Here is a 27,769-nt window from a genome sequence, read left to right as displayed (position 1 = left end):
AAAATAATGACAGATGATCCAACGGTGTACCATACATTTAGCCCCAATTTTCCCCCCTCTCCTGACAACATTGGCGCTGGCTGTTTGAGTAGTCCCCCTTTATTTCCGAGTTGCCCCACTTCCCCGGCCCCCGCCTTCCTCACGGCGTCTCGTCCCCTTCCGCCTGTCCCGACTTGCGCCGACGAACAATACCTGAACAATAGTCGTCTGCTTCTCTAGTCGCGTGGTAAGATAGCGCCAGTAGACTTACCCGTTTTTTCTTGTCGGATTTCTGCAGATTCTCAGGTAAAACATTTTTTTTTTGCTTTAATGTTTTTTTTTTAAACGCGCAGCTTTTATCATTTAAATAATAGTTTCAGCAGTTTAAAATTTTCTTTAATTCTAAATAAAAACCTTAACAAATAATTACAAGAAACAATCCACGGTGTTGCATGTGTTAAAACATGAGTGACCACAAAACTGTTCACCTTGTTTCAAAAATTTAATTTCTTTCTTGAATTTTTGAAAAAAAAAACATTGTTTTTAAAAAAAAATCAAAGCGATTTGTTTTCCTTACAAAATTAAAATAGATTTTTTAAAAACAGAATTCCATGCAATCCGTTCTTCCTGATTGAAAACCTACAGCACGGCTGATTAAACGTCTTGCCTGTAGACTAAAGACTGAAATGGCGTTTGATTTATTGCTTCCATATTGCCCGTTGGAAACACTTTTTTCAACCATTTTGGCGCCGGAGTTTCCAAGAGCCCTTTCATCTTGCTTAATATTACAGCCCGCACCGTTATATTTTATTTACTATAACGCTGCAAATTTCTGTTATTAAAGTAATGCACCCTTTTCTTAAAAAGTTGTGTGCCTTCAACAAGAGTTTCGTACCCTGAGAGAGATTAAACAGTTATGTCTCCTTAAAAATGTTACAGTGGTTGTATACCTTGAGAATGATTAAAGTGTTGTGTACTCTAAATGTCGACACAGTCTAGTTGTGTACTCTAAATGTCGACACAGTCTAGTTGTGTACTCTAAATGTTGACACAGTCTAGTTGTGTACTCTAAATGTCGACACAGTCTAGTTGTGTACTCTAAATGTTGACACAGTCTAGTTGTGTACTCTAAATGTTGACATAGTCTAGTTGTGTACCGTCAGACAGCTTCAATCAAGTGTTGCAGCCCGTCCGGTTCTGTTTAATCAGTTGTTTCTAAATTATTCCACGACATTTTGAATCCTCTTCATCTATAAGCCAAAATATTATTTTACTTAAGCGATCAGTGTTGTATTAGAAATTAACTTTTATACTTTGTCTCGGTAAATACGTCCTTATTAAATATGTAAACAAAGGTTGGCCATCCCCCACCCCCCCCCAAATATCGCAGTTAAGATAAGTAACTCTTGTGTCATTTGACCTTTGTCGTAACATGCACGATTTGTTTCCCCTACATTCAGGTTTGTTTGGTTGTAAACACTTGTTTAAAAAATTCTTGAAGAGACAAGAGCCCAATTGATCATAGGCCCACTTACAGGTAGCTGGGCTAGGGCTAGAGAGTCCACTTATGGTATCCAGGTTTAGGGTGGATATATAGGGCAGTCTTAGGGTTTATGGTACACTGTTGACTATATAGGGCAGTCTTAAGGTTTATGGTACACAGTTGAATTTTGTAGGGCTATCTTGGGGTTTATGGTATATTGTTGACTATATAGGGCTATCTTAGGGTTTATGGTCTATTGTTGACTGTATAGGGCTATCTTAGGGTTTATGGTACACTGTTGACTATATAGGGCTATCTTAGGGTTTATGGTACACTGTTGACTATATAATATAGGGCTATCTTAGGGTTTATGGTACACTGTTGACTATATAATATAGGGCTATCTTAGGGTTTATGGTATGCTGTTGACTATATAGGGCTATCTTAGGGTTTATGGTATGCTGTTGACTATATAGGGCTATCTTAGGGTTTATGGTTAACTGTTGACTATACAGGGCTATCTTAGGGTTTATGGTTAACTGTTGACTATATAGGGCTATCTTAGGGTTTATGGTTAACTGTTGACTATATAGGGCTATCTTAGGGTTTATGGTTAACTGTTGACTATATAGGGCTATCTTAGGGTTTATAGTATATTGTTGACTATTTAAGACAAAATTAGGGTTTATGGTACACTTTTGACTCTATAGGACATTCTTAAGGTTTATGGTATATTGTTGACAAAGTTAGATAGCCACGATCGGGTTAGTGATCTATTGTGGTTTTACTAGAACCACAATTTGTAGCCTAAAGTTAGCTGTCCGGGTCATATTGGTAGCCTAAAGCTAGCTGTCCGGGTCATATTGGTAGCTTAAAGTTAGCTGTCCTGTTGTCCTCTAGCATGTTGTCTGTCAGTAGGACTGAATAAGGTTAACGGTCCGTTGTTTGCAGACTGGCTAATAGACTTTCTAACAGACTGGCTAATCGACTTTCTAACAGACTGGCTAATAGACTTTCTAACAGACTGGCTAATCGACTTTCTAACAGACTGGCTAATAGACTTTCTAACAGACTGGCTAATCGACTTTCTAACAGACTGGCTAATAGACTTTCTAACAGACTGGCTAATAGACTTTCTAACAGACTGGCTAATCGACTTTCTAACAGACTGGCTAATAGACTTTCTAACAGACTGGTTAATAGACTTTCTAACAGACTTGCGAATAGACTTTCTAACAGACTGGCTAATAGACTTTCTAACAGACTGGCTAATCGACTTTCTAACAGACTGGCTAATAGACTTTCTAACAGACTGGCTAATAGACTTTCTAACAGACTGGTTAATAGACTTTCTAACAGACTTGCGAATAGACTTTCTAACAGACTGGCTAATAGACTTTCTAACAGACTGGCTAATCGACTTTCTAACAGACTGGCTAATAGACTTTCTAACAGACTGGCTAATAGACTTTCTAACAGGCTGGCTAATAGACTTTCTAACACACTGACTAATAGACTTTCTAATAGACTGGCTAATAGACTTTCTAACAGACTGGCGAATAGACTTTCTAACAGACTGTCGAATAGACTTTCTAACAGACTGGCGAATAGACTTTCTAACAGACTGGCTAATAACAGACCTGTAAACAGAAGTTATGTAACAGAAAAAGTCGAACAGTAGACTTCCTGTCACGTGATTTGAATATAAATTGTCTGGTCTTTGTCTGGTCTGTCCGGATGTTTCTCATGGCCCTACTGTGAGCATTAACATTTTTTTCATGGGGGGAGGGGGGGGGGGTCCTGCAGACTTGGCTATGTAGGGGGGGGGCATTAAAGACCTGGTCATGGGGAGGGGGGGGGGGCGTGACGTTGCTTACATAGACTAGTAGGTCGACCAAGACTTACCTGGTTCAAATCTAGTTCACTGCTGCAACTGTCCCCCCCCTGGTTTAAACAGAATGAGGCCCAGGTTATGACTAAAGAGGGTCAATCCCTTGTTTACACGACATACCATAGACAACACTCTAAGTCTGCGACTACTTCAACAGTTTAAAGCTTTTCGGATGGTACTTAGGTTTTGGTGGGGGCGGGTGCTTAGTCGGCACTTTTTAAATTCTATAAATACGTATTTTTAAGTGGTGAGGGGATGAGGGGTTAGCGGGGGACAAATTAAGGACCAGTCGCTATATTTATTTTTAAAAAAATCAGCTTTAAACAATTGAGCATTTGCCCAAGGTAATTTACATTATGTTATCCCTTGACATTTTGCTTGAACCGTTTTTTGCTTAGTTTTAAACTTTTTTTTTTTTTTACACATTACCCAAATCTGATAAGGCAAATTTTACTTGAACATTTTTTTTACTGCTGATAACTGTCTGGTAATTGGACACGACAAATTGGAGTGTGTGCTGAAGGCTGTTGGTAAAATGTTCCGCTAATATGGAGTAAATTTGATAATTGGAGCTTCATCGGTCGCTTATCACTGTTTCAGCGACCTCCCCCCCCCCCCCCCCACATAAACCCCCTAAAACACCATAACCTTCACCCCCGCCCTCCAAACCCCTGGGTTTTGACAAACTTCCACTAGTGTTTTGAAGCATAGGCCCTATACACCATTGTTTAATATCACTGTGGTTTTGGTTTTGAATGGACGCCAGACAAAGATGGCTATGTTGAAGCAGGACAATCGAGTTATAATTTGTTTCGTAAACCCAGTTCAGGTTAAAGTTTTTTTTTAAATGAAGAGACTTAATGAGAATATGATATACAATAACTTTAAGAAAATTTGTTAAGTTAAAAAAAACAATGTATTTAATTAGACAATCTGGTTTCTTTGTTTTTTTAACATCTTTAAATACATTTTTAAAAAGATAATTTCCAAGCAGGCACCCCCTACCCCACCCTCATGACTGACAGACTGCTCCCCTCCCCCCACCTCCCGTCAGCAAAAATTACGGAAGAAGCTAAAACGTTTGAAACGTCTACCCCATCCGTCATAAGGTTTAGCCTGTTACACTTCCTCTGGCGATACCACGTGGTTTAAGGAGGAAACGGAAGCAGACGTTATGTCGTTAATGATTGGAGAGAAGAAAGAAATGTGCCACGCCCATGAATTACGTCACGTCATCACCCCCTTTCATGTGTTATTACTTTCTTGTTTACAGAATACTGAGAAAATAATGTAATTGTACAGAGCAGTTAAATAAAATTTTAATAGTTTTCGCCGTTCTACACCTCCCCAATGTAACGTATTCGTAATATAAAGGATGAACTGTGATCGTAAGAAAATCTAAAAGAGATTTTGACAAGTTTTAATGTTGTACACAGTACATTATTCCGGATCTGGAAAAAGTTGCAGTTTTGTCTGTTTCAGTTATGTTGTTGAAATTTCATATAATTATTATATCGAATTTGTAGTTCTACATCAACTTTTGAGTAATTGAGTGGTAGCTACTCTACTTATAATAACTTTAGTACAATTTAGGTTAGGTGGCCGAAATTTTACTTATAGTATCACATTGTATGCTCAGGTTTTATGGACATTTTAGATTATAAAACCTTTTCATTATGTAACTTTCAATTTTTTTATTGACTTCCTATACCCGCATGTGGTACTTAACTCAATTTCTGGTTTTTAAAAATACTAAGATATCAAATAAATTGAGTATTGTTTCAATTAGCTCGACAAAATTTTATGCATTGGTATATGATCGCTGTTTTCTTTCAAATTTTGAGTGATTTCCGGTGACTGGAAGTAGTACTTTGCGCTATTTCCGATTTCTTCAAAAAATGAATCAATATTTCCTTTTGAAAGTACTAATTTTCCGCTCTATCATACTCACACTGTTTGCGTTCATTAATTGCGCAATCCCTTTATCGCCGCGATTCCATTCTCTTTAAAAAAAATTAAGTTAATAAAATATTGCTGTAGCTCTGGAAGTGCCACACTTTACTGTTGTTTTAGAATATACGAGAAAGTTTAGGGGAGATCACTACCGGTTTATTTGTTTAATCACATGTTTGATCGATGTTTATTGTAGATTATTTTTATGTTGTATATTTGTTTTTACTTATATGCTAGTTGTATAATTAATGTATGTTTGTTCTATATTTGAAGTATATTGTATATTTGTTGTTAGTGGTATGTTTAATGCATGGTGGTGGTATAATTCATGTTAGTTGTAAGTTTTATGATGATTGGTATGTGCACATATTCTCTCTGAAAGGTGAAACAAGCACCCATCCGTGAGTTTAACGCACCGTTTGTGGTTAGCATACTATGTGAGTTACCGCACCGTGTGAGGTTACCGCACCGTGTGGGGTTACCGCACCGTGTGAGGTTACCGCACCGTTTGGGGTTAGCATACTATGTGAGTTACCGCACCGTGTGAGGTTACCGCACCGTGTGAGGTTACCGCACCGTGTGAGGTTACCGCACCGTGTGGGGTTAGCATACTTTGTGAGTTACCGCACCGTGTGAGGTTACCGCACCGTGTGGGGTTAGCAGGAAAGCAGAGATCCTCAAATAATAAAATCATAACATTTTAGAACCTTGATGCAGTGGAGAGCAGTTTCTTTTCTCGATAAGAGAACACGGTATCAATCAACACGTTGGTGTGATCCGAGTTCATGCTTGTACAACGACAGAGAGCAATGTCTACAAATGTTAGAGAAGCACTTCTTTAAAAATTTGAGAACAACTCATCTAAAAATTTGAGAACCACCTCTCTATAAGTTTATATACCTCCGACCGTCCAACACAGACCATCCATCACAGGCACCAACAAAGTAAACACAAAGACAGGGCGTTGATGAAATGACCATCATCAACTCATCCGTACATCCATTTCCCGCCCTCACGTTTAACTACCAACATTTCCCGCCCTCACGTTTAACTACTAACATTTCCCGCCCTCAAGTTTAACTACCAACATTTCCCGCCCTCACCTTTAATTACCAACATTTCCCGCCCTCACCTTTAACTACCAACATTTCCCGCCCTCACGTTTAACTACCAACATTTCCCGCCCTCACCTTTAATTACCAACATTTCCCGCCCTCACCTTTAACTACCAACATTTCCCGCCCTCACGTTTAACTACCAACATTTCCCGCCCTAACGTTTAACTACCAACATTTCCCGCCGTCACGTTGAACTACCAACATTTCCCGCCCTCACGTTTAACTACCAACATTTCCCGCCCTCACGTTGAACTACCAACATTTCCCGCCGTCACGTTGAACTACCAACATTTCCCGCCCTCACGTTTAACTACCAACATTTCCCGCCGTCACGTTGAACTACCAACATTTCCCGCCCTCACGTTTAACTACCAACATTTCCCGCCCTCACGTTTAACTACCAACATTTCCCGCCCTCACGTTTAACTACCAACATTTCCCGCCCTCACGTTTAACTACCAACATTTCCCGCCCTCACGTTGAACTACCAACATTTCCCGCCCTAACGTTTAACTACCAACATTTCCCGCCCTCACGTTTAACTACCAACATTTCCCGCCCTCACGTTTAACTACCAACATTTCCCGCCCTCACGTTTAACTACCAACATTTCCCGCCCTCACGTTTAACTACCAACATTTCCCGCCCTCACGTTGAACTACCAACATTTCCCGCCCTCACGTTTAACTACCAACATTTCCCGCCCTCACGTTGAACTACCAACATTTCCCGCCCTCACGTTTAACTACCAACATTTCCCGCCCTCACGTTGAACTACCAACATTTCCCGCCCTCACGTTGAACTACCAACATTTCCCGCCCTCACGTTGAACTACCAACATTTCCCGCCCTCACGTTTAACTACCAACATTTCCCGCCCTCACGTTGAACTACCAACATTTCCCGCCCTCACGTTTAACTACCAACATTTCCCGCCCTCACGTTGAACTACCAACATTTCCCGCCCTCACGTTGAACTACCAACATTTCCCGCCCTCACGTTGAACTACCAACATTTCCCGCCCTCACGTTGAACTACCAACATTTCCCGCCCTCACGTTGAACTACCAACATTTCCCGCCCTCACGTTTAACTACCAACATTTCCCGCCCTCACGTTGAACTACCAACATTTCCCGCCCTCACGTTTAACTACCAACATTTCCCGCCCTCACGTTGAACTACCAACATTTCCCGCCCTCACGTTGAACTACCAACATTTCCCGCCCTCACGTTTAACTACCAACATTTCCCGCCCTCACGTTGAACTACCAACATTTCCCGCCCTCACGTTTAACTACCAACATTTCCCGCCCTCACGTTGAACTACCAACATTTCCCGCCCTCACGTTGAACTACCAACATTTCCCGCCCTCACGTTGAACTACCAACATTTCCCGCCCTCACGTTGAACTACCAACATTTCCCGCCCTCACGTTGAACTACCAACATTTCCCGCCCTCACGTTGAACTACCAACATTTCCCGCCCTCACGTTGAACTACCAACATTTCCCGCCCTCACGTTGAACTACCAACATTTCCCGCCCTCACGTTTAACTACCAACATTTCCCGCCCTCACGTTGAACTACCAACATTTCCCGCCCTCACGTTGAACTACCAACATTTCCCGCCCTCACGTTTAACTACCAACATTTCCCGCCCTCACGTTTAACTACCAACATTTCCCGCCCTCACGTTTAACTACCAACATTTCCCGCCCTCACGTTGAACTACCAACATTTCCCGCCCTCACGTTTAACTACCAACATTTCCCGCCCTCACGTTGAACTACCAACATTTCCCGCCCTCACGTTTAACTACCAACATTTCCCGCCCTCACGTTGAACTACCAACATTTCCCGCCCTCACGTTTAACTACCAACATTTCCCGCCCTCACGTTTAACTACCAACATTTCCCGCCCTCACGTTGAACTACCAACATTTCCCGCCCTCACGTTTAACTACCAACATTTCCCGCCCTCACGTTGAACTACCAACATTTCCCGCCCTCACGTTGAACTACCAACATTTCCCGCCCTCACGTTGAACTACCAACATTTCCCGCCCTCACGTTGAACTACCAACATTTCCCGCCCTCACGTTGAACTACCAACATTTCCCGCCCTCACGTTGAACTACCAACATTTCCCGCCCTCACGTTGAACTACCAACATTTCCCGCCCTCACGTTGAACTACCAACATTTCCCGCCCTCACGTTGAACTACCAACATTTCCCGCCCTCACGTTTAACTACCAACATTTCCCGCCCTCACGTTGAACTACCAACATTTCCCGCCCTCACGTTGAACTACCAACATTTCCCGCCCTCACGTTTAACTACCAACATTTCCCGCCCTCACGTTTAACTACCAACATTTCCCGCCCTCACGTTTAACTACCAACATTTCCCGCCCTCACGTTGAACTACCAACATTTCCCGCCCTCACGTTTAACTACCAACATTTCCCGCCCTCACGTTGAACTACCAACATTTCCCGCCCTCACGTTTAACTACCAACATTTCCCGCCCTCACGTTGAACTACCAACATTTCCCGCCCTCACGTTTAACTACCAACATTTCCCGCCCTCACGTGTAACTACCAACATTTCCCGCCCTCACGTTGAACTACCAACATTTCCCGCCCTCACGTTTAACTACCAACATTTCCCGCCCTCACGTGTAACTACCAACATTTCCCGCCCTCACGTGTAACTACCAACATTTCCCGCCCTCACGTTGAACTACCAACATTTCCCGCCCTCACGTTGAACTACCAACATTTCCCGCCCTCACGTTGAACTACCAACATTTCCCGCCCTCACGTTTAACTACCAACATTTCCCGCCCTCACGTTGAACTACCAACATTTCCCGCCCTCACGTTGAACTACCAACATTTCCCGCCCTCACGTTGAACTACCAACATTTCCCGCCCTCACGTTTAACTACCAACATTTCCCGCCCTCACGTTGAACTACCAACATTTCCCGCCCTCACGTTGAACTACCAACATTTCCCGCCCTCACGTGTAACTACCAACATTTCCCGCCCTCACGTGTAACTACCAACATTTCCCGCCCTCACGTTGAACTACCAACATTTCCCGCCCTCACGTTTAACTACCAACATTTCCCGCCCTCACGTTGAACTACCAACATTTCCCGCCCTCACGTTTAACTACCAACATTTCCCGCCCTCACGTTGAACTACCAACATTTCCCGCCCTCACGTTGAACTACCAACATTTCCCGCCCTCACGTTGAACTACCAACATTTCCCGCCCTCACGTTTAACTACCAACATTTCCCGCCCTCACGTTGAACTACCAACATTTCCCGCCCTCACGTTGAACTACCAACATTTCCCGCCCTCACGTTGAACTACCAACATTTCCCGCCCTCACGTTGAACTACCAACATTTCCCGCCCTCACGTTGAACTACCAACATTTCCCGCCCTCACGTTGAACTACCAACATTTCCCGCCCTCACGTTGAACTACCAACATTTCCCGCCCTCACGTTGAACTACCAACATTTCCCGCCCTCACGTTGAACTACCAACATTTCCCGCCCTCACGTTGAACTACCAACATTTCCCGCCCTCACGTTGAACTACCAACATTTCCCGCCCTCACGTTGAACTACCAACATTTCCCGCCCTCACGTTGAACTACCAACATTTCCCGCCCTCACGTTGAACTACCAACATTTCCCGCCCTCACGTTGAACTACCAACATTTCCCGCCCTCACGTTGAACTACCAACATTTCCCGCCCTCACGTTGAACTACCAACATTTCCCGCCCTCACGTTGAACTACCAACATTTCCCGCCCTCACGTTGAACTACCAACATTTCCCGCCCTCACGTTGAACTACCAACATTTCCCGCCCTCACGTTGAACTACCAACATTTCCCGCCCTCACGTGTAACTACCAACATTTCCCGCCCTCACGTGTAACTACCAACATTTCCCGCCCTCACGTTTAACTACCAACATTTCCCGCCCTCACGTTGAACTACCAACATTTCCCGCCCTCACGTGTAACTACCAACATTTCCCGCCCTCACGTTTAACTACCAACATTTCCCGCCCTCACGTTGAACTACCAACATTTCCCGCCCTCACGTGTAACTACCAACATTTCCCGCCCTCACGTGTAACTACCAACATTTCCCGCCCTCACGTGTAACTACCAACATTTCCCGCCCTCACGTGTAACTACCAACATTTCCCGCCCTCACGTGTAACTACCAACATTTCCCGCCCTCACGTGTAACTACCAACATTTCCCGCCCTCACGTGTAACTACCAACATTTCCCGCCCTCACGTGTAACTACCAACATTTCCCGCCCTCACGTGTAACTACCAACATTTCCCGCCCTCACGTTGAACTACCAACATTTCCCGCCCTCACGTGTAACTACCAACATTTCCCGCCCTCACGTTTAACTACCAACATTTCCCGCCCTCACGTTTAACTACCAACATTTCCCGCCCTCACGTTTAACTACCAACATTTCCCGCCGTCACGTTTAACTACCAACATTTCCCGACCTCACGTTTAACTACCAACATTATCACGACAGGTAGTAGTCGTGGGAGATCTTTCAAATTTAAAATATTTTAATTTTTTTTTTTACTGTAAAACATGTTTTCATAATGTAAAAATATTTTATTGTGATTTCAACTAAATTAAAAAAAAAAGAATAATATAATTATTTAATGAAAGGGGTGTAAACACAGGTAAGCGCTGCAGGTAATTTAATGAGGGCTTGAAACAAAACGAAAAAAATAAGGCTGAATCGTTGGGATACCTGATAAACAGCTTTATTATATCAGACTGACAGCTCTACTATGTGAATATACTGACAGCTCTACTATATGTATAGACGGACAGCTCTACTATATACATAGACTGACAGCTCTACTATATGTATAGACGGACAGCTCTACTATATGTATAGACGGACAGCTCTACTATATACATAGACGGACAGCTCTACTATATACATAGACTGACAGCTCTACTATATGTATAGACGGACAGCTCTACTATATGTATAGACGGACAGCTCTACTATATACATAGACGGACAGCTCTACTATATACATAGACGGACAGCTCTACTATATGCATAGACTGACAGCTTTACTATATACATAGACTGACAACTCTACTATATACATAGACGGACAGCTCTACTATATGCATAGACTGACAGCTTTACTATATACATAGACTGACAACTCTACTATATACATAGACGGACAACTCTACTATATACATAGACGGACAGCTCTACTATATACATAGACGGACAGCTCTACTATATACATAGACGGACAGCTCTACTTTATGTATAGACGGACAGCTCTACTATATGTATAGACGGACAGCTCTACTTTATGTATAGACGGACAGCTCTACTATATACATAGACGGACAGCTCTACTATATACATAGACGGACAGCTCTACTTTATGTATAGACGGACAGCTCTACTATATACATAGACTGACAGCTCTACTATATGTATAGACGGACAGCTCTACTATATGTATAGACGGACAGCTCTACTATATACATAGACGGACAGCTCTACTATATACATAGACTGACAGCTCTACTATATGTATAGACGGACAGCTCTACTATATGTATAGACGGACAGCTCTACTATATACATAGACGGACAGCTCTACTATATACATAGACGGACAGCTCTACTATATGCATAGACTGACAGCTTTACTATATACATAGACTGACAACTCTACTATATACATAGACGGACAGCTCTACTATATGCATAGACTGACAGCTTTACTATATACATAGACTGACAACTCTACTATATACATAGACGGACAACTCTACTATATACATAGACGGACAGCTCTACTATATACATAGACGGACAGCTCTACTATATACATAGACGGACAGCTCTACTTTATGTATAGACGGACAGCTCTACTATATGTATAGACGGACAGCTCTACTTTATGTATAGACGGACAGCTCTACTATATACATAGACGGACAGCTCTACTATATACATAGACGGACAGCTCTACTTTATGTATAGACGGACAGCTCTACTTTATGTATAGACTGACAGCTCTACTATATACATAGACGGACAGCTCTACTATATACATAGACTGACAGCTCTACTATATACATAGACTGACAGCTCTACTATATACATAGACTGACAACTCTACTATATACATAGACTGACAGCTCTATGTATATGACTGCGATCCTCTCTATACAGGTGACTTTTTCTGTGAATTTGTATCCTACAATCGTGTCTTATTGAAGTATCAAGATCTGATGGTCGGCTAACTTGAAATGTTTCTCTCTCTTCCAGACCCGTCCGTGAGGCATAAGGTCTCAGTCACACAACGACACACCAACACACCGACACACACACATTTCGCACAACCTAAACAAATTTCACACTTACACACCAAACCACATAGATAACACACCAACCTACACAAACTACATACAACAACCAACACACAGACTACACGTCTTATGAACACACACAGAACCTCTACAGCCATTATTTTGTCTCCATTGGCTGCCTTGTTACAAACTCACAAGCAAATTGCGTGCTGTTGGTTCTTGGTTTCAGTAAGTATTGAGTTGGTCTTTTTTTGTTTCTTTTGACTTAAGTCCCTTGCTTGTATGAACCGTGTTACATCCCTTGATTTATGTACTGACTTATCTCCCTTGGTTAATGCTACGTCTTGCATCCCCTGTTAGAACTCTTTTATCGTAAACTATGGAAGCCATCTTCAAGTATAGCATCCATCTGCGTCATTAAAATATGAAAGTATCATCCGTTTGCTCTTTGTTCTATGAAAGTTTGTGTCATTTTAGATAGACTTAAGTTTAGCTAGTCATTTTAGAAAAGTTGGATTTAGACAGTTCTCGAGTTAAGTTTACCCAAACGACCCTCAGTTAACGTCTTAACTAAACCTCACAGTTTAAACAGGACTCTAAACCTTGAAGTATCCAAATACACCGAGTATCCGTACTCAAACCACAATGTCTTTGCTGTTATAGGTCTACTTGTGTGTATTTGATGTTCACACCCGCCTGTATCCATATCCTATTACATCCACACCCACCTATATCCATACCCTATTACATCCACACCCACCTATATCCATACCCTATTACATCCACACCCACCTATATCCATACCCTATTATATCCACACCCTATATCCATACCCTATTACATCCACACCCACCCATATCCATACCCTATTACATCCACATATCCACCTCTATCCACACCCTATTATATCCACACCCTCCTCTATCCAGTAGCTGCAGGAGACGAGCCCATGAGTACAAGCAGATGGCGGGGCGGGGAGCGAGTGTTCCATCCCTAGCGCTGATGGTGAGTGCACGATGATCCTTCTGATAATTTTAATTTTCACAACATCCGCCTTTAATGTCACGTGATACAGGTCTAGGTCAACCTGACAAGCTTGCTCAACTAGTGTTCGTTATAGTTAGCCGCTACCGACAACAGCCAAGTTAGCCGGTACAGTCTACCGGCAGTTAGCCGGTACAGTCAACCGCCAGTTAGCCGGTACAATCAACCGGCAGTTAGCCGGTACAATCAACCGGCAACTAGCTGATACAGTCAACCGGCATTTAGCCGGTACAATCAACCGGCAACTAGCCGGTACAGTCAACCGGCACCAGTCAAATACAAGTGGTATCACTTGGTAATGAGCAACATGGTAATAAGGTATAGACATTCAGATTTAATTAGCGCAACACCTATCAATACCAGTCGCTTGTTACATTTATTTGATTAAGTACGGTACAATGTAAAGGAAATCTGCACCATATCATGAATAGACTGTAACAAATTCCAGGTTTTAATGAGGTGGGGGGGGGGGGGGGCGGGGAGGCCAGTAGCGTAGCGAGGGGAGGGGGCTGGGGGGGGGACATATGTCCCCGGGCGCCGACCTTAGGGGGCGCCAAAATGGGTTGGAAAAATAAATTGAAAGGTTGAGGGGGGTGCAAATCGAAAGTTTGAGGGGGGGGGGGTGCAAATGGAAATCTTGGGGGGGGGGGGGGAGGGGTGTGCAAATCGAAAAGTTTGTCCCCGGGCGCCGGGAAGGGTCGCTACGCCTCTGGGGGAGGCTAAGGGTTAAACGTTAAAATGGTGTTCAAATAAAAACTCTCTTATCTGTTGAATGTTTACCTGTCAGTCACGTGATCAGGTTTGATAGTTGAGTCTCAAGATGGTGTTAGGTCTTTAAGCGAAACATCAAAGATGGCGCCCCAAGCTAACTAGGTTGGTCATAAAAACTGGTTGCATCAAGCACTAGTCCAAGTTAGAAGATGGTGCATCTAGCATTGTGATTGATCTGAGTGTATGTATTATCCTCAATTATAATCATTGGCCGTTTAATTCTTCCTAGTGTAAGAGGGGGAGGGGGTCATTCGAACCCCCTTGACCTACAGTGCTACCATTCCTACTGCTTCCGAAATTTTGTTAGTACTAAAGATCTTGTGACAACCTAAACAGGCGAGATTCCACGAGATAAAGTCAAGCCATCTGGCCCTACACCCACCCTGTTACCGTTGACCGATCAGACCTGGATGCAGCAACCCCCTGTTGCAGGGGTTGTCTTTCATGGGCTACCAACCTTCAGGGGAGACAACCCAACAGTTGTAAGACGTTACATAGGAGTCTAAAGATCAAAACCATAGAGCAGCTTGTAAGGTTTAAGTTAAGTTTTGTACAAATATTAAATTTGTAAGTTCGCACAAGTAGAGTTACCTCCATGATAGTTATTGCCAGGGCAGCATGAGTTTAGTAACCTCCCCTAACCTGTATTAAAGCAACACAAATACAGTTACCTCCCCTAACCCGTATTAAAGCAACACAAATACAGTTACCTCCCCTAACCCGTATTAAAGCAACACAAATACAGTTACCTCCCCTAACCCGTATTAAAGCAACACAAATACAGTTACCTCCCCTAACCAGTATTAAAGTAACACAAATACAGTTACCTCCCCTAACCTGTATTAAAGCAACACAAATACAGTTACCTCCCCTAACCCGTATTAAAGCAACACAAATACAGTTACCTCCCCTAACCAGTATTAAAGTAACACAAATACAGTTACCTCCCCTAACCTGAATTAAAGTAACACAAATACAGTTACCTCCCCTAACCTGTATTAAAGTAACACAAATACAGTTACCTCCCCTAACCTGTATTAAAGTAACACAAATACTGTTACCTCCCCTAACCTGTATTAAAGTAACACAAATACAGTTACCTCCCCTAACCTGTATTAGAGTAACACAAATACAGTTACCTCCCCTAACCTGTATTTAAAGTAACACAAATACAGTTACCTCCCCTAACCTGTATTAAAGTAACACAAATACAGTTACCTCCCCTAACCTGTATTAAAGTAACACAAATACAGTTACCTCCCCTAACAACATCATGGTAGGCAACACAGTCTAAAACCAGAGAGTCACGTAACAAGTATGTTACAAGTAGAATTAGGTACTGGATAAGAGCGATGTTAGTTTTAAAAATTACCAGGATTAAAAGTAGCGTGCTGTTCCATTATTTATCTCGATTATACGCCTACCTTAGGATATATATATATATATATATATATATATATATATATATATATATATATATATATATATATATATATATATATATATATATATATATATATATATATTAAAAATATGTGAACCCCATAATAAAATTATGTCTACAAAACTGATACTGAGATTGTATTATCCAAACATCAGCAGTTAGAATCTATTTATATTGGTAATCTCTTTCTTTAAAATTATCCACTTTATATCTACTTAACCGTAGATCATTAAAAAAGTTGCACCGGGTTACACTGTTAGCCTTAACCATGAAACCGAAACAAAAGATAAGGCGTTGATTTCCATTCATTCTATCAAAGTAATGCGTGCAGATTTTTCTAGCAGAACTATTAAACTTTGTTATCAACGTTCACTGGTATTTGGTTAAACAGTCCGACAATCAAGGTTTAACATATCAGGTTAACATGCCGGTTTAACACACTCGCCCAGCAATGAAAATAAATGAGACGATAAAAGATTTGTGCTGTGTAATCACTCTCTCTAGTTACTTCCCTTTCTTTGTTTAGGTACTAGCCCTGCTACAAAGGACGACAACCACTGAGGTCAAGTCACAAGATACGGGTAATTATGTCCTTCAACCTTTTGCTTACTCCCCTTTGTTTCATGTTTTATTTACTCACTTGTGGATAAATGTAAAAAAAAATAATTTTTAAAAAGTAAAAAAAATATATAAAAATAAATAAATTAGGTATGTGTATGATAAGCTTGCACCCTACGCTTTTTGAGAGATTTCAATTTATTCAATTTAATTTATTCACTTTTTAATTTATTCACTTTTCTTTGATTATTTGGGATTTATTCAATTTATTTCAATTATGGTAACAATGGTAGGCACGAAGGCCTTTTGACACATAGGCCGTTTTAAAATAAGCAAATAGATTGATAAGACTTTCAGTGAACTGTATTCCCAAAGAAATCTCTACCATTCAATTTATGGCGTACCGGTAGTGGATACTTTGCACATGCGCATAACACATGCATTTTAAGCCGACTGACACAGCTTGTGTTAACAAATGTAACACGGCATCCTAAAGCTGTTGGGTTAATCCGTGACAAGACACGGACAAACAAGGACCTGATTCAAACACACATTACATCACGGCGTTAATGTCTTGGTCACTGTGGTCAGTACTAGGTCAGCTTTAGACAGTTTGATCCGGCTTATCTTCGTGTGAGTTATCACCCTTGACAAGCCGCTGTTACCTGCCGTTACTTGAGTCAGCAGGTGTTCTGGTCCGTTCTGTCAACCTGAGGGTTGGCCGTAACAACCTGATGGCTGCAGGTTGACAGTAAATCACACGTGACGTTGGCCCAATGGCCGCAGGTTTATCACATGTAAAACAAATCTTGTACGGTCTTTACACGTCATGTAACGACATTCAGACAAGCTGAACATAAAAATACAGGTAGAGGGCGGAACATGTGCAGCTGCTAATTCACCAGGTGTAAGGGGAGCTCATCTGTAAGTTCAGTGCACTTCTCCAGGTGTAAGGGTAGCTAAGCTGTAAGCACCGTCCACTTCTCCAGGTGTAAGGGTAGCTAAGCTGTAAGCACCGTCCACTTCTCCAGGTGTAAGAGGAGTTCACCTGTAAGCTCAGTCCACTCCTCCAGGTGTAAGGGTAGCTCACCTGTAAATACCGTGCACTCCTCTGTAATGGTAGCTCACCTGTAAGCTCAGTCCACTCCTCCAGGTGTAAGGAGAGATCACCTGTAAACACCGTCCACTCCTCCAGGTGTAAGGAGAGTTCACCTGTAAACCCTGTCTATCTACCTGACTTCTGGTGCCACTCAGATGCTAAACAATATGGCGGCTGTTAGTAAACAAATTTGAGATACCTCCAGCCAAGAACCCTTAACTTCACATTACCCAAAGGCCATTTAATTTTTTCATTAATCAAACACCATTTAACCTGAGCCTGGTCATTAAACAAAGACCACCTAACCTGACATTAACTATAGAAGACCTAACCTGACTTAAACCAAAGTCCATTTAGCCTGAAATTGTCAGTGGAAAAAAACCTCACAATAATGTTGTTAAAGTTTGATATGATTTGTAACGAGAAGTTCCGACAACTGCCCCCAGGATCTCAGCACAACACTAAAAGAAAGCGATCATTCTTGTCATTTGTGTCATTCTTGTCATTTGTCTCATTTTGTCAAGCTGGTAGAAGAAAGAAAAACAATTCTTTCGCCATTTTATCAAGCTGGCATTTTAAACAGAAAAAAAAAACTGTTCTCTGACCGAAAAAAGAAAACCATATCGGTCTCAAACAAAACGTCACGTGGCATGGCATTGGTTTCAAACAAAACACCAGATGCCATTTCTCTCTGTAAAATTGATATTGTCCTGCAATAAATCAAATTTAAAAAATCTCCGCCTGTGACCTGTCGACATGACGTCATGACCTACTCCCAGTCCGCCCACCTGTTTACTCACTACACCAACAAGCAGGTCTGACCTGAACACGTGATGCGGCGCTAACTCAGTAGCAGACGAGAGATTTGCGATATCGTCTGGTCCCAAATCACGGTCCGAGTTAACTTGATCCCTGGATCACGTGATAATCTCTACACCCTCGACAAACTTGTCAGTAACAAGCACACGTTTTTCGTCAAGTTTTGCACACGGCACGTATCCGAGCCTACCTCTCATGTAAACAACGCGTCGCGCGGACGAAGTTTATAGACAGTAGCAACAAATCCCTTTTCATCCATCTTTTTAATTAACCTTTGACCTCTACACGTTGAGTTCCCTTACTTGATCAACGTGTAACGAACATCCCCACTGGTTAACCCTGGACCACCTTTTAGCGAGATTATATTTAAACACCCCAGGACCACCTATTATGTATTTGATGCAAATAAAAGCGTTTAGACCTCACTCGAGGGGAGGGCTGGGGAACGGGCCGCTTGACACCGCTTCACAACTGTAAGACCCGCCTTTTGAATCTTTGAGCCAGGTGGGAGCTCTTTGAGTCCTGTTCTAGACCGTGCCGCCAGGGTGCCGAGGTGCACGGTGCCAGACGGTGTGTCCGGGGCTTTGAGGTGGTGCCGGATGTTTTCTGCCAGTCGTCTGCCCATGCTGGACCCGCGTGTCGGACATGTGTGGCTGCATGGTCGATAGGCAGTTGGTCAGTGGTGAGTACATCAGTTGGTCAGTGGTGAGTTCATCAGTTAGTCAGTGGTGAGTACATCAGTAGGTCAGTGGTGAGTACATCCGATGGTCAGTGGTGAGTATATCAGTTGGTCAGTAGTGAGTACATCAGTTGGTCAGTGGTGAGTACATCAGTTGGTCAGTGGTGAGTACATCAGTTGGTCAGTGGTGAGTACATCAGTTGGTCAGTGGTGAGTACATCAGTAGGTCAGTGGTGAGTACATCAGTTAGTCAGTGGTGAGTACATCAGTAGGTCAGTGGTGAGTACATCAGTTGGTCAGTGGTGAGTACATCAGCTGGTCAGTGGTGAGTACATCAGTTGGTCAGTGGTGAGTACATCAGTTGGTCAGTGGTGAGTACATCAGTGGTGAGTACATCAGTTGGTCAGTGGTGAGTACATCAGTTGGTCAGTGGTGAGTACATCAGTTGGTCAGTGGTGAGTACATCAGTGGTGAGTACATCAGTTGGTCAGTGGTGAGTACATCAGTTGGTCAGTGGTGAGTACATCAGTTGGTCAGTGGTGAGTACATCAGTTGGTCAGTAGTGAGTACATCAGTTGGTCAGTGGTGAGTACATCAGTTGGTCAGTGGTGAGTACATCAGTTGGTCAGTGGTGAGTACATCAGTTGGTCAGTGGTGAGTTCATCAGTTGGTCAGTGGTGAGTACATCAGTAGGTCAGTGGTGAGTACATCAGTTAGTCAGTGGTGAGTACATCAGTAGGTCAGTGGTGAGTACATCAGTTGGTCAGTGGTGAGTACATCAGTGGTGAGTACATCAGTTGGTCAGTGGTGAGTACAGTACTTCAGCTGGTCAGTGGTGAGTACATCAGTTGGTCTGTGGTGAGTACATCAGTTGGTCAGTGGTGAGTACATCAGTTGGTCAGTGGTGAGTACATCAGTGGTGAGTACATCAGTTAGTCAGTGGTGAGTACATCAGTTGGTCAGTGGTGAGTACATCAGTTGGTCAGTGGTGAGTACATCAGTTGGTCAGTGGTGAGTACATCAGTTGGTCAGTGGTGAGTACATCAGTTGGTCAGTGGTGAGTACATCAGCTAGTCAGTGGTTAGTACATCAGTGGTGAGTACATCAGTGGTTCAGTGGTGAGTACATCAGTTGGTCAGTGGTGAGTACATCAGTTGGTCAGTGGTGAGTACATCAGTTGGTCAGTGGTGAGTACATCAGTGGTGAGTACATCAGTTGGTCAGTGGTGAGTACATCAGTTGGTCAGTGGTGAGTACATCAGTTGGTCAGTGGTGAGTACATCAGTTGGTCAGTGGTGAGTACATCAGTTGGTCAGTGGTGTGTACATCAGTTGGTCAGTGGTGAGTACATCAGCTGGTCAGTGGTGAGTACATCAGTTGGTCAGTGGTGAGTACATCAGTTGGTCAGTGGTGAGTACATCAGATGATGAAATGACTAACTGCCAAAGGAACTTCCAATATTGACCAGACTAACAGTCGCTAAATAAGTTATTTATTAAATAAATGTAACATTAAAATTAATGCAGCTACAGCTACATAAATAATTATCTTAAATTTTTTTATTACTTGTTTACCTATGATAAGAATGTTAAATAAAGACATTGTATATTTTGTAACCGAATACGAAAGTAAACAACCGACTCTCTATGAAACAAAAACACGTTTCATGTGAAGTTGGGTCAAACTGGCCCACCGTCAGGTCACACTGGCCCACCCCACCCCACTCGGCTGGTACTCGTCTATTTTTAGCCGCAGAAATGTGCGGGCTTACTTTTCATTTTTTTTAATCAAATCTTAATTTTGATGATTTTGTTGTTGTTATTGTTGGCCAACATAAAACAGCACATATTTTGTCTTGTTTTTAAATGTTTTTCTAGCCGACAAGTTTACACGTGATTAAAAGAAAACAACCAAAGAAAAACGACGCATCATTGCTAATGTTATCTTGTACGCATTAGGCATCAATTTACTCTTTACAACTCGGTTAATTGCTACAAAAACATTTGTTAATTTTTTTTTTAAATTCAGTTATTTATTTAATTTTTTATTTCTGTACTGTTTGAACTGGTGTTAAGCTGAGTTCTACGAACACGTCCATGCAGTGGCGTAGCGAGGGGGGGGGGTGCGGACCGCACCGGGTGACACCATTTAGGGGGGTGACACCAAGGCAAAAAATAGTAAAATATATTGAGAAAAATTTGAGAGGGGGGGGGATGCAAATAGAAAGTTTGATGGGGGTGGGTGCAAATCGAGAATTGAAAGTTTGTCCCCGGGAAGAGTCGCTACGCCTCTGAGGGGGGGGGGGGTGACACCATTAAGTGCCGCACCGGGTGACACCCGACCTCGCTACGCCACTGCGTCCACGTAGATAGGTTTTTATATCCTAGTGCTGTTAGGTGCATGTCAGACTAGTTTTTTAGACGCCTTGATCCCCACCCTGCCGCTCCATGCGGTGCCCCAACCGTCTGCTGTCATCTACACCGTCATTCTCAGAGTTTTCTGGCACTTGGACATTCCATGTGACCAGGTCTTGTGTGAGTCTTGTGATGTCAGAGACGGGGTGTGTGTGTGTGTGTGTTACCGCTCGTTTCGTTTCCTTGGGTAATGCACCCATCCTTCTTCGCGGCAGACTCAGTGTAAGACATTGTTTTCCGGGGGAGGGGGGGGGGGGGGCTGCACTTGATTGAAACTTTCGAAAGAGGGGCGCACTTACATTTCCGGATTATATATCTTTTTATATTTTTGTCTGGGAGGGGGTGGGGGGGGGGGGGGGAAAGAGTGCCTGCCGGAAGAGAGAAACTGACGATACCAGGTCCGCCAATCTGAAACTTGATGGAAGAATGTGAGTTCTCTGTTACATTGATTCTCCGTGTTTCCGCCCATACTGCAAAACTAGTGGTATAATTGATTTAATCTCTATAGTATTCTACAGCTGTTCTGTGTACAATCTAGTACACCAGATCAGTAAATCTACTGACACCTGTGTCTGTTCCAGTGTTCAGTGTCGTGTGGAGACGGCCAGCAGACGAGAGACGTGTCGTGTCAGATCGCGGACCGGTCAGGCCAGCTGTACAGGGCGCCGGTGGTGGAGTGTCCCAGCCCCGCGCCCCAGGCTACACGCCCGTGTCATGAGACTGATTGCCCCCAGGCAGACGAGGATGTGAGCGCCTCCATCTTGGCCGAGAACTACACACTGATACAGTTCCGTAGGGGCAAAACAATACGAGTGACCGTTGGAGGGGAAGTAAGGCATTTATTTTCTAAGGGAGATAATTAAATTTACAGGCACAATCTAAGCTAGAAGAGGAATATAATAATTATAACCATTCTCTGAACAATAAAAAGTATTTGTTGTATATATTAAATTTTAAGAGCCTACACACTATATATCTACATGATGTGTTACTGACAATAGTCTTGATGCTCCAATAAATTCGACTACTTTATTCAATGAATTAACTTGATTAAAACACCACTATTCAAGGTGAATATTCTGTCTGGTCAAACGCTGGTCATCAAATGTCCCGTCCAGCACTTCTCAAAGGACCTGGTCACCTGGAGTAAAGGCCACAAGCTGGTCACGTTGATGAAACAGTCCCAGGGACCCCACGTTGTAGGCACTAAACTTCGCATCGACAGGGCCAACCCAAAACGAGACTATGGGGTCTACACATGCACTGCAGGGACCGTCTCCTCCACCGTCACTGTCCGCTTCATCAAGTAATGTCTTGTTTTATTGGATTATGGCAGCCATTTTTTAAAATTACTGGATTGGACTGAATTTAAATTAGACAATATACTAATTAAAAGATTTTTTTAAAAATAAAAATTAAAAGATAACTAGGCCTGCTACCATAGGGGAAAAAATTAATCTGTGCAGAAGTCCATATAATTTCACAAACCTACTAGGTCTACTTATGTTTAGTGTTTACATTGTGTATATTCGTGTTTAAGTTCAATGTTTTAACACTTGAAATATCAGTAAGGTTATCAGCAGAGTTTCTTCCAGGCATCTCTTCGAAGGCGGGGGCGAAAAATATATACTTTTACCACTGTCCGCTCTCCCGCAAATTTTATTGTTAGATGAATAATTACCAATTCTCTCCCCTTCCCTAACCTATTGACAGACAGGGAGACAATCAACTGGCAGAATACTCTGACTGGCTCAAAAAACTGAAGATTCAACAGCGGCTAGAGAAAAGCGAGTGGTATGACCTGAAACACACCAACATAACACACGACTTCCTCCAACAACGTGACCAACGAGACCAGAGCAAGAAAGTGACGTCACTCGCCTACCAGACGCTGGACTGGTCAAACTGTTCGTCAACCTGTTCGGCCAAAGGTAACAGGACAAGATCTGTCGTCTGCGCAAATGTGGCGTCAGCGTATTTAAAGATCGTTGACGACCTGGAGTGCAAAAAGGCCGGACTGTACAAACCAGCCTCTGTTGAGGCATGCTGGGAGCCGTGCAAAGCAGTATGGCGGAACGGGACGTGGACTAAGGTAGATAACTCTCAAAATGTTCTGGTGTTGCTTCAAGTTCCTGCTTTGAATTAATATTTCTATTTTTATTCACAGACACGACACATTTGTTTGTGTAAGGCAGGTCACACCTTAAATATGTCAATACTTAGAGGTTTCCCTCCATATGAACTGCTTGAAAGGGAAAAAATGCATTGGATTAACTTTAGGGCCTATACTTTAAAGTTAAAACCTGCTCCTTTTAATCCAAATGTAGGCCAGTAGACCTACTATACTCTATAGTCTATACTCAGTGATAGCTATAGTATAAGAAGACTTGAAATATTTTTGTAATGGAAGAAATTGAATGATAGGACCTATTAGTATTTATCTTCCTATTTTTTAATATAAAAAGTTTATGATTGTTTTATTTATGTTTAATTGTTTTTTGTATTTTTATCGTTCTATATTTAGCCCATATTATAATTATATCATGTGATGTATGCGTCAAGTTGATAACTTGTCTCTCAGTGCCAGGGAAAGTGTGGGCAGATCGGCTACACGACCACTCACGTGACTTGTGTGTGGGACGGGGACATGAGCCCAGCAGACGGCAAATGTTTGCCAGAAAGTAAACCCCAGACCAGAAAATATTGCTATCTGCCATCTTGTTCTAGTAAGTTCAACTTTGGGGGTCAACCATTAATGACATCATGATTTTAAAAACTATTTATACCCCTCCCCTTCCCGCAGGAGTGTGATTTTGTTTATGGACAACTCCTTTTTCTTCCACACAGTTTTTATCCTTTGAATAGTCCGGCTTTTAAACTGTTAGAAATTTAACCATGGATGTTAATGCCTGGCTTTCAACTTGCCTTTACTAAGGAATTGTCCTGTGGTGTTTAGTACTAGGCTTGTAACACAGGGCATAACATGTGAAATTTATAGGACCAAAAGCTTTGTAACTACATTTTATGGGCTGATAAGGAGAATACAAATATAAAATATTTATAAATAAATTAGGTAGGTTTATATTTCTAAAAAAAAACTTATGAAAATCACAGACAAATCTCCTGGTGTTATAAGGGGTAGATAGATATTATAAAACCCACTTCTCCCCCCTTTGTGGTAGCATTAGATGAAGATAGAACAGTTCTAAGTAAAGATCAGTCTAACATGTCAATAACATCATAAAAGTTTTGTGTTGAGTAATGATTAGTCTAACATGTGAATATCACCATAAAAGTTTTGTGTGAAGTAGAGATTAGCCTAACATGTCAATATCACCATAAAAGTTTTGTGTGAAGTAGAGATTAGCCTAACATGTCAATATCACCATAAAAGTTTTGTGTGAAGTAGAGATTAGCCTAACATGTCAATATCACCATAAAAGTTTTGTGTGAAGTAGAGATTAGCCTAACATGTCAATATCACCATAAAAGTTTTGTGTGAAGTAAAGTTTAGTCTAACATGTGAATATCACCATAAAAGTTTTGTGTGAAGTAGAGATTAGCCTAACATGTCAATATCACCATAAAAGTTTTGTGTGAAGTAGAGATTAGCCTAACATGTCAATATCACCATAAAAGTTTTGTGTGAAGTAGAGATTAGCCTAACATGTCAATATCACCATAAAAGTTTTGTGTGAAGTAAAGTTTAGTCTAACATGTGAATATCACCATAAAAGTTTTGTGTGAAGTAGAGATTAGCCTAACATGTCAATATCACCATAAAAGTTTTGTGTGAAGTAGAGATTAGCCTAACATGTCAATATCACCATAAAAGTTTTGTGTGAAGTAGAGATTAGCCTAACATGTCAATATCACCATAAAAGTTTTGTGTGAAGTAAAGTTTAGTCTAACATGTGAATATCACCATAAAAGTTTTGTGTGAAGTAGAGATTAGCCTAACATGTCAATATCACCATAAAAGTTTTGTGTGAAGTAAAGTTTAGTCTAACATGTCAATATCACCATAAAAGTTTTGTGTGAAGTAGAGATTAGCCTAACATGTCAATATCACCATAAAAGTTTTGTGTGAAGTAAAGTTTAGTCTAACATGTCAATATCACCATAAAAGTTTTGTGTGAAGTAGAGATTAGCCTAACATGTCAATATCACCATAAAAGTTTTGTGTGAAGTAGAGATTAGCCTAACATGTCAATATCACCATAAAAGTTTTGTGTGAAGTAAAGTTTAGTCTAACATGTGAATATCACCATAAAAGTTTTGTGTGAAGTAGAGATTAGCCTAACATGTCAATATCACCATAAAAGTTTTGTGTGAAGTAAAGTTTAGTCTAACATGTCAATATCACCATAAAAGTTTTGTGTGAAGTAGAGATTAGCCTAACATGTCAATATCACCATAAAAGTTTTGTGTGAAGTAAAGTTTAGTCTAACATGTCAATATCACCATAAAAGTTTTGTGTGAAGTAGAGATTAGCCTAACATGTCAATATCACCATAAAAGTTTTGTGTGAAGTAAAGTTTAGTCTAACATGTCAATATCACTATAAAAGTTTTGTGTGAAGTAGAGATTAGCCTAACATGTCAATATCACCATAAAAGTTTTGTGTGAAGTAAAGTTTAGTCTAACATGTCAATATCACCATAAAAGTTTTGTGTGTAGTAGAGATTAGCCTAACATGTCAATATCACCATAAAAGTTTTGTGTGAAGTAGAGATTAGCCTAACATGTCAATATCACCATAAAAGTTTTGTGTGAAGTAAAGTTTAGTCTAACATGTGAATATCACCATAAAAGTTTTGTGTGAAGTAGAGATTAGCCTAACATGTCAATATCACCATAAAAGTTTTGTGTGAAGTAAAGTTTAGTCTAACATGTCAATATCACCATAAAAGTTTTGTGTGAAGTAGAGATTAGCCTAACATGTCAATATCACCATAAAAGTTTTGTGTGAAGTAAAGTTTAGTCTAACATGTCAATATCACCATAAAAGTTTTGTGTGAAGTAGAGATTAGCCTAACATGTCAATATCACCATAAAAGTTTTGTGTGAAGTAGAGATTAGCCTAACATGTCAATATCACCATAAAAGTTTTGTGTGAAGTAAAGTTTAGTCTAACATGTGAATATCACCATAAAAGTTTTGTGTGAAGTAGAGATTAGCCTAACATGTCAATATCACCATAAAAGTTTTGTGTGAAGTAAAGTTTAGTCTAACATGTCAATATCACCATAAAAGTTTTGTGTGAAGTAGAGATTAGCCTAACATGTCAATATCACCATAAAAGTTTTGTGTGAAGTAAAGTTTAGTCTAACATGTCAATATCACCATAAAAGTTTTGTGTGAAGTAGAGATTAGCCTAACATGTCAATATCACCATAAAAGTTTTGTGTGAAGTAAAGTTTAGTCTAACATGTCAATATCACCATAAAAGTTTTGTGTGAAGTTAAGTTTAGTCTAACATGTGAATATCACCATAAAAGTTTTGTGTGAAGTAGAGATTAGCCTAACATGTCAATATCACCATGACACATGAAGAGTCTTGTGTTTCAGAGTGCTCAGACTCCTCACGTTCCTGCAGCCTGATACATCGTCTCAAGATGTGTCGCTACACTGTGTTTTCCTCGCTCTGCTGTCAGACTTGCCAGTCGGGCAAATATTTCGGTTAGTCACAGGTTCTCCAATGGTTGATACAGGTGCAAGCAAAAAAAAACAACTTCAGTAGCTAATTAATTCAATTAATTAGAGCGAGCAAGCTTGTCCGTGTGTCCAGAGTGACGTGTACACAGGGATGACTCATCAGTCCACTCAGTCACATGACTGGTCTAACCATTGCTGATTGGCTGTAGGACTGCCAGCAATATGGTGGCAACTCATCAACAGCAGCACAAGATTATTTATGGATTATTTGCTTCACCTGGTACAGTTTTCATTAAAAACTCATGTACTGTAAATAATTGAATGGATTGTTTATGTCATTAAATCACTGATATTGGTAATGTCACAATATTAATATTTATGTAACATTCTGTTGTCTTTGTGTGATATACATGATTAAAATATTGCCTGCCTTA

General features: G+C 41.4%; 1 protein-coding gene across 2 annotated transcripts; it reads left to right on the top strand.

Annotated features, from left to right (window-relative positions):
- Window positions 1-137: 137 nt before the first annotated feature.
- Window positions 138-27,769, top strand: LOC131955359 (ADAMTS-like protein 1). 2 transcript variants are annotated; one of them, XM_059319478.1, is made up of 10 exons: window positions 138-285; window positions 12,810-13,078; window positions 13,780-13,855; window positions 16,636-16,690; window positions 19,086-19,267; window positions 22,259-22,507; window positions 22,748-22,983; window positions 23,391-23,769; window positions 24,259-24,403; window positions 27,249-27,769. In XM_059319478.1, exons 3-10 carry the CDS (start codon window positions 13,814-13,816, stop codon window positions 27,362-27,364), a joined length of 1,404 nt encoding a protein of 467 aa, XP_059175461.1. In that variant the 5' UTR covers window positions 138-285; window positions 12,810-13,078; window positions 13,780-13,813; the 3' UTR covers window positions 27,365-27,769. The 2 variants fall into 2 exon arrangements, with proteins under 2 accessions (XP_059175461.1, XP_059175462.1); XM_059319479.1 differs by lacking the exon at window positions 12,810-13,078.

The sequence above is a fragment of the Physella acuta genome, unplaced genomic scaffold (assembly GCF_028476545.2).
Source record: "Physella acuta isolate Inbredline_101_S28 unplaced genomic scaffold, ASM2847654v3 ptg001063l, whole genome shotgun sequence".
In the NCBI taxonomy this organism is placed as follows: domain Eukaryota; kingdom Metazoa; phylum Mollusca; class Gastropoda; family Physidae; genus Physella; species Physella acuta.
Note: the sequence above shows the minus strand (reverse complement) of the source record. Positions and strands in the feature narration are given on the sequence as shown.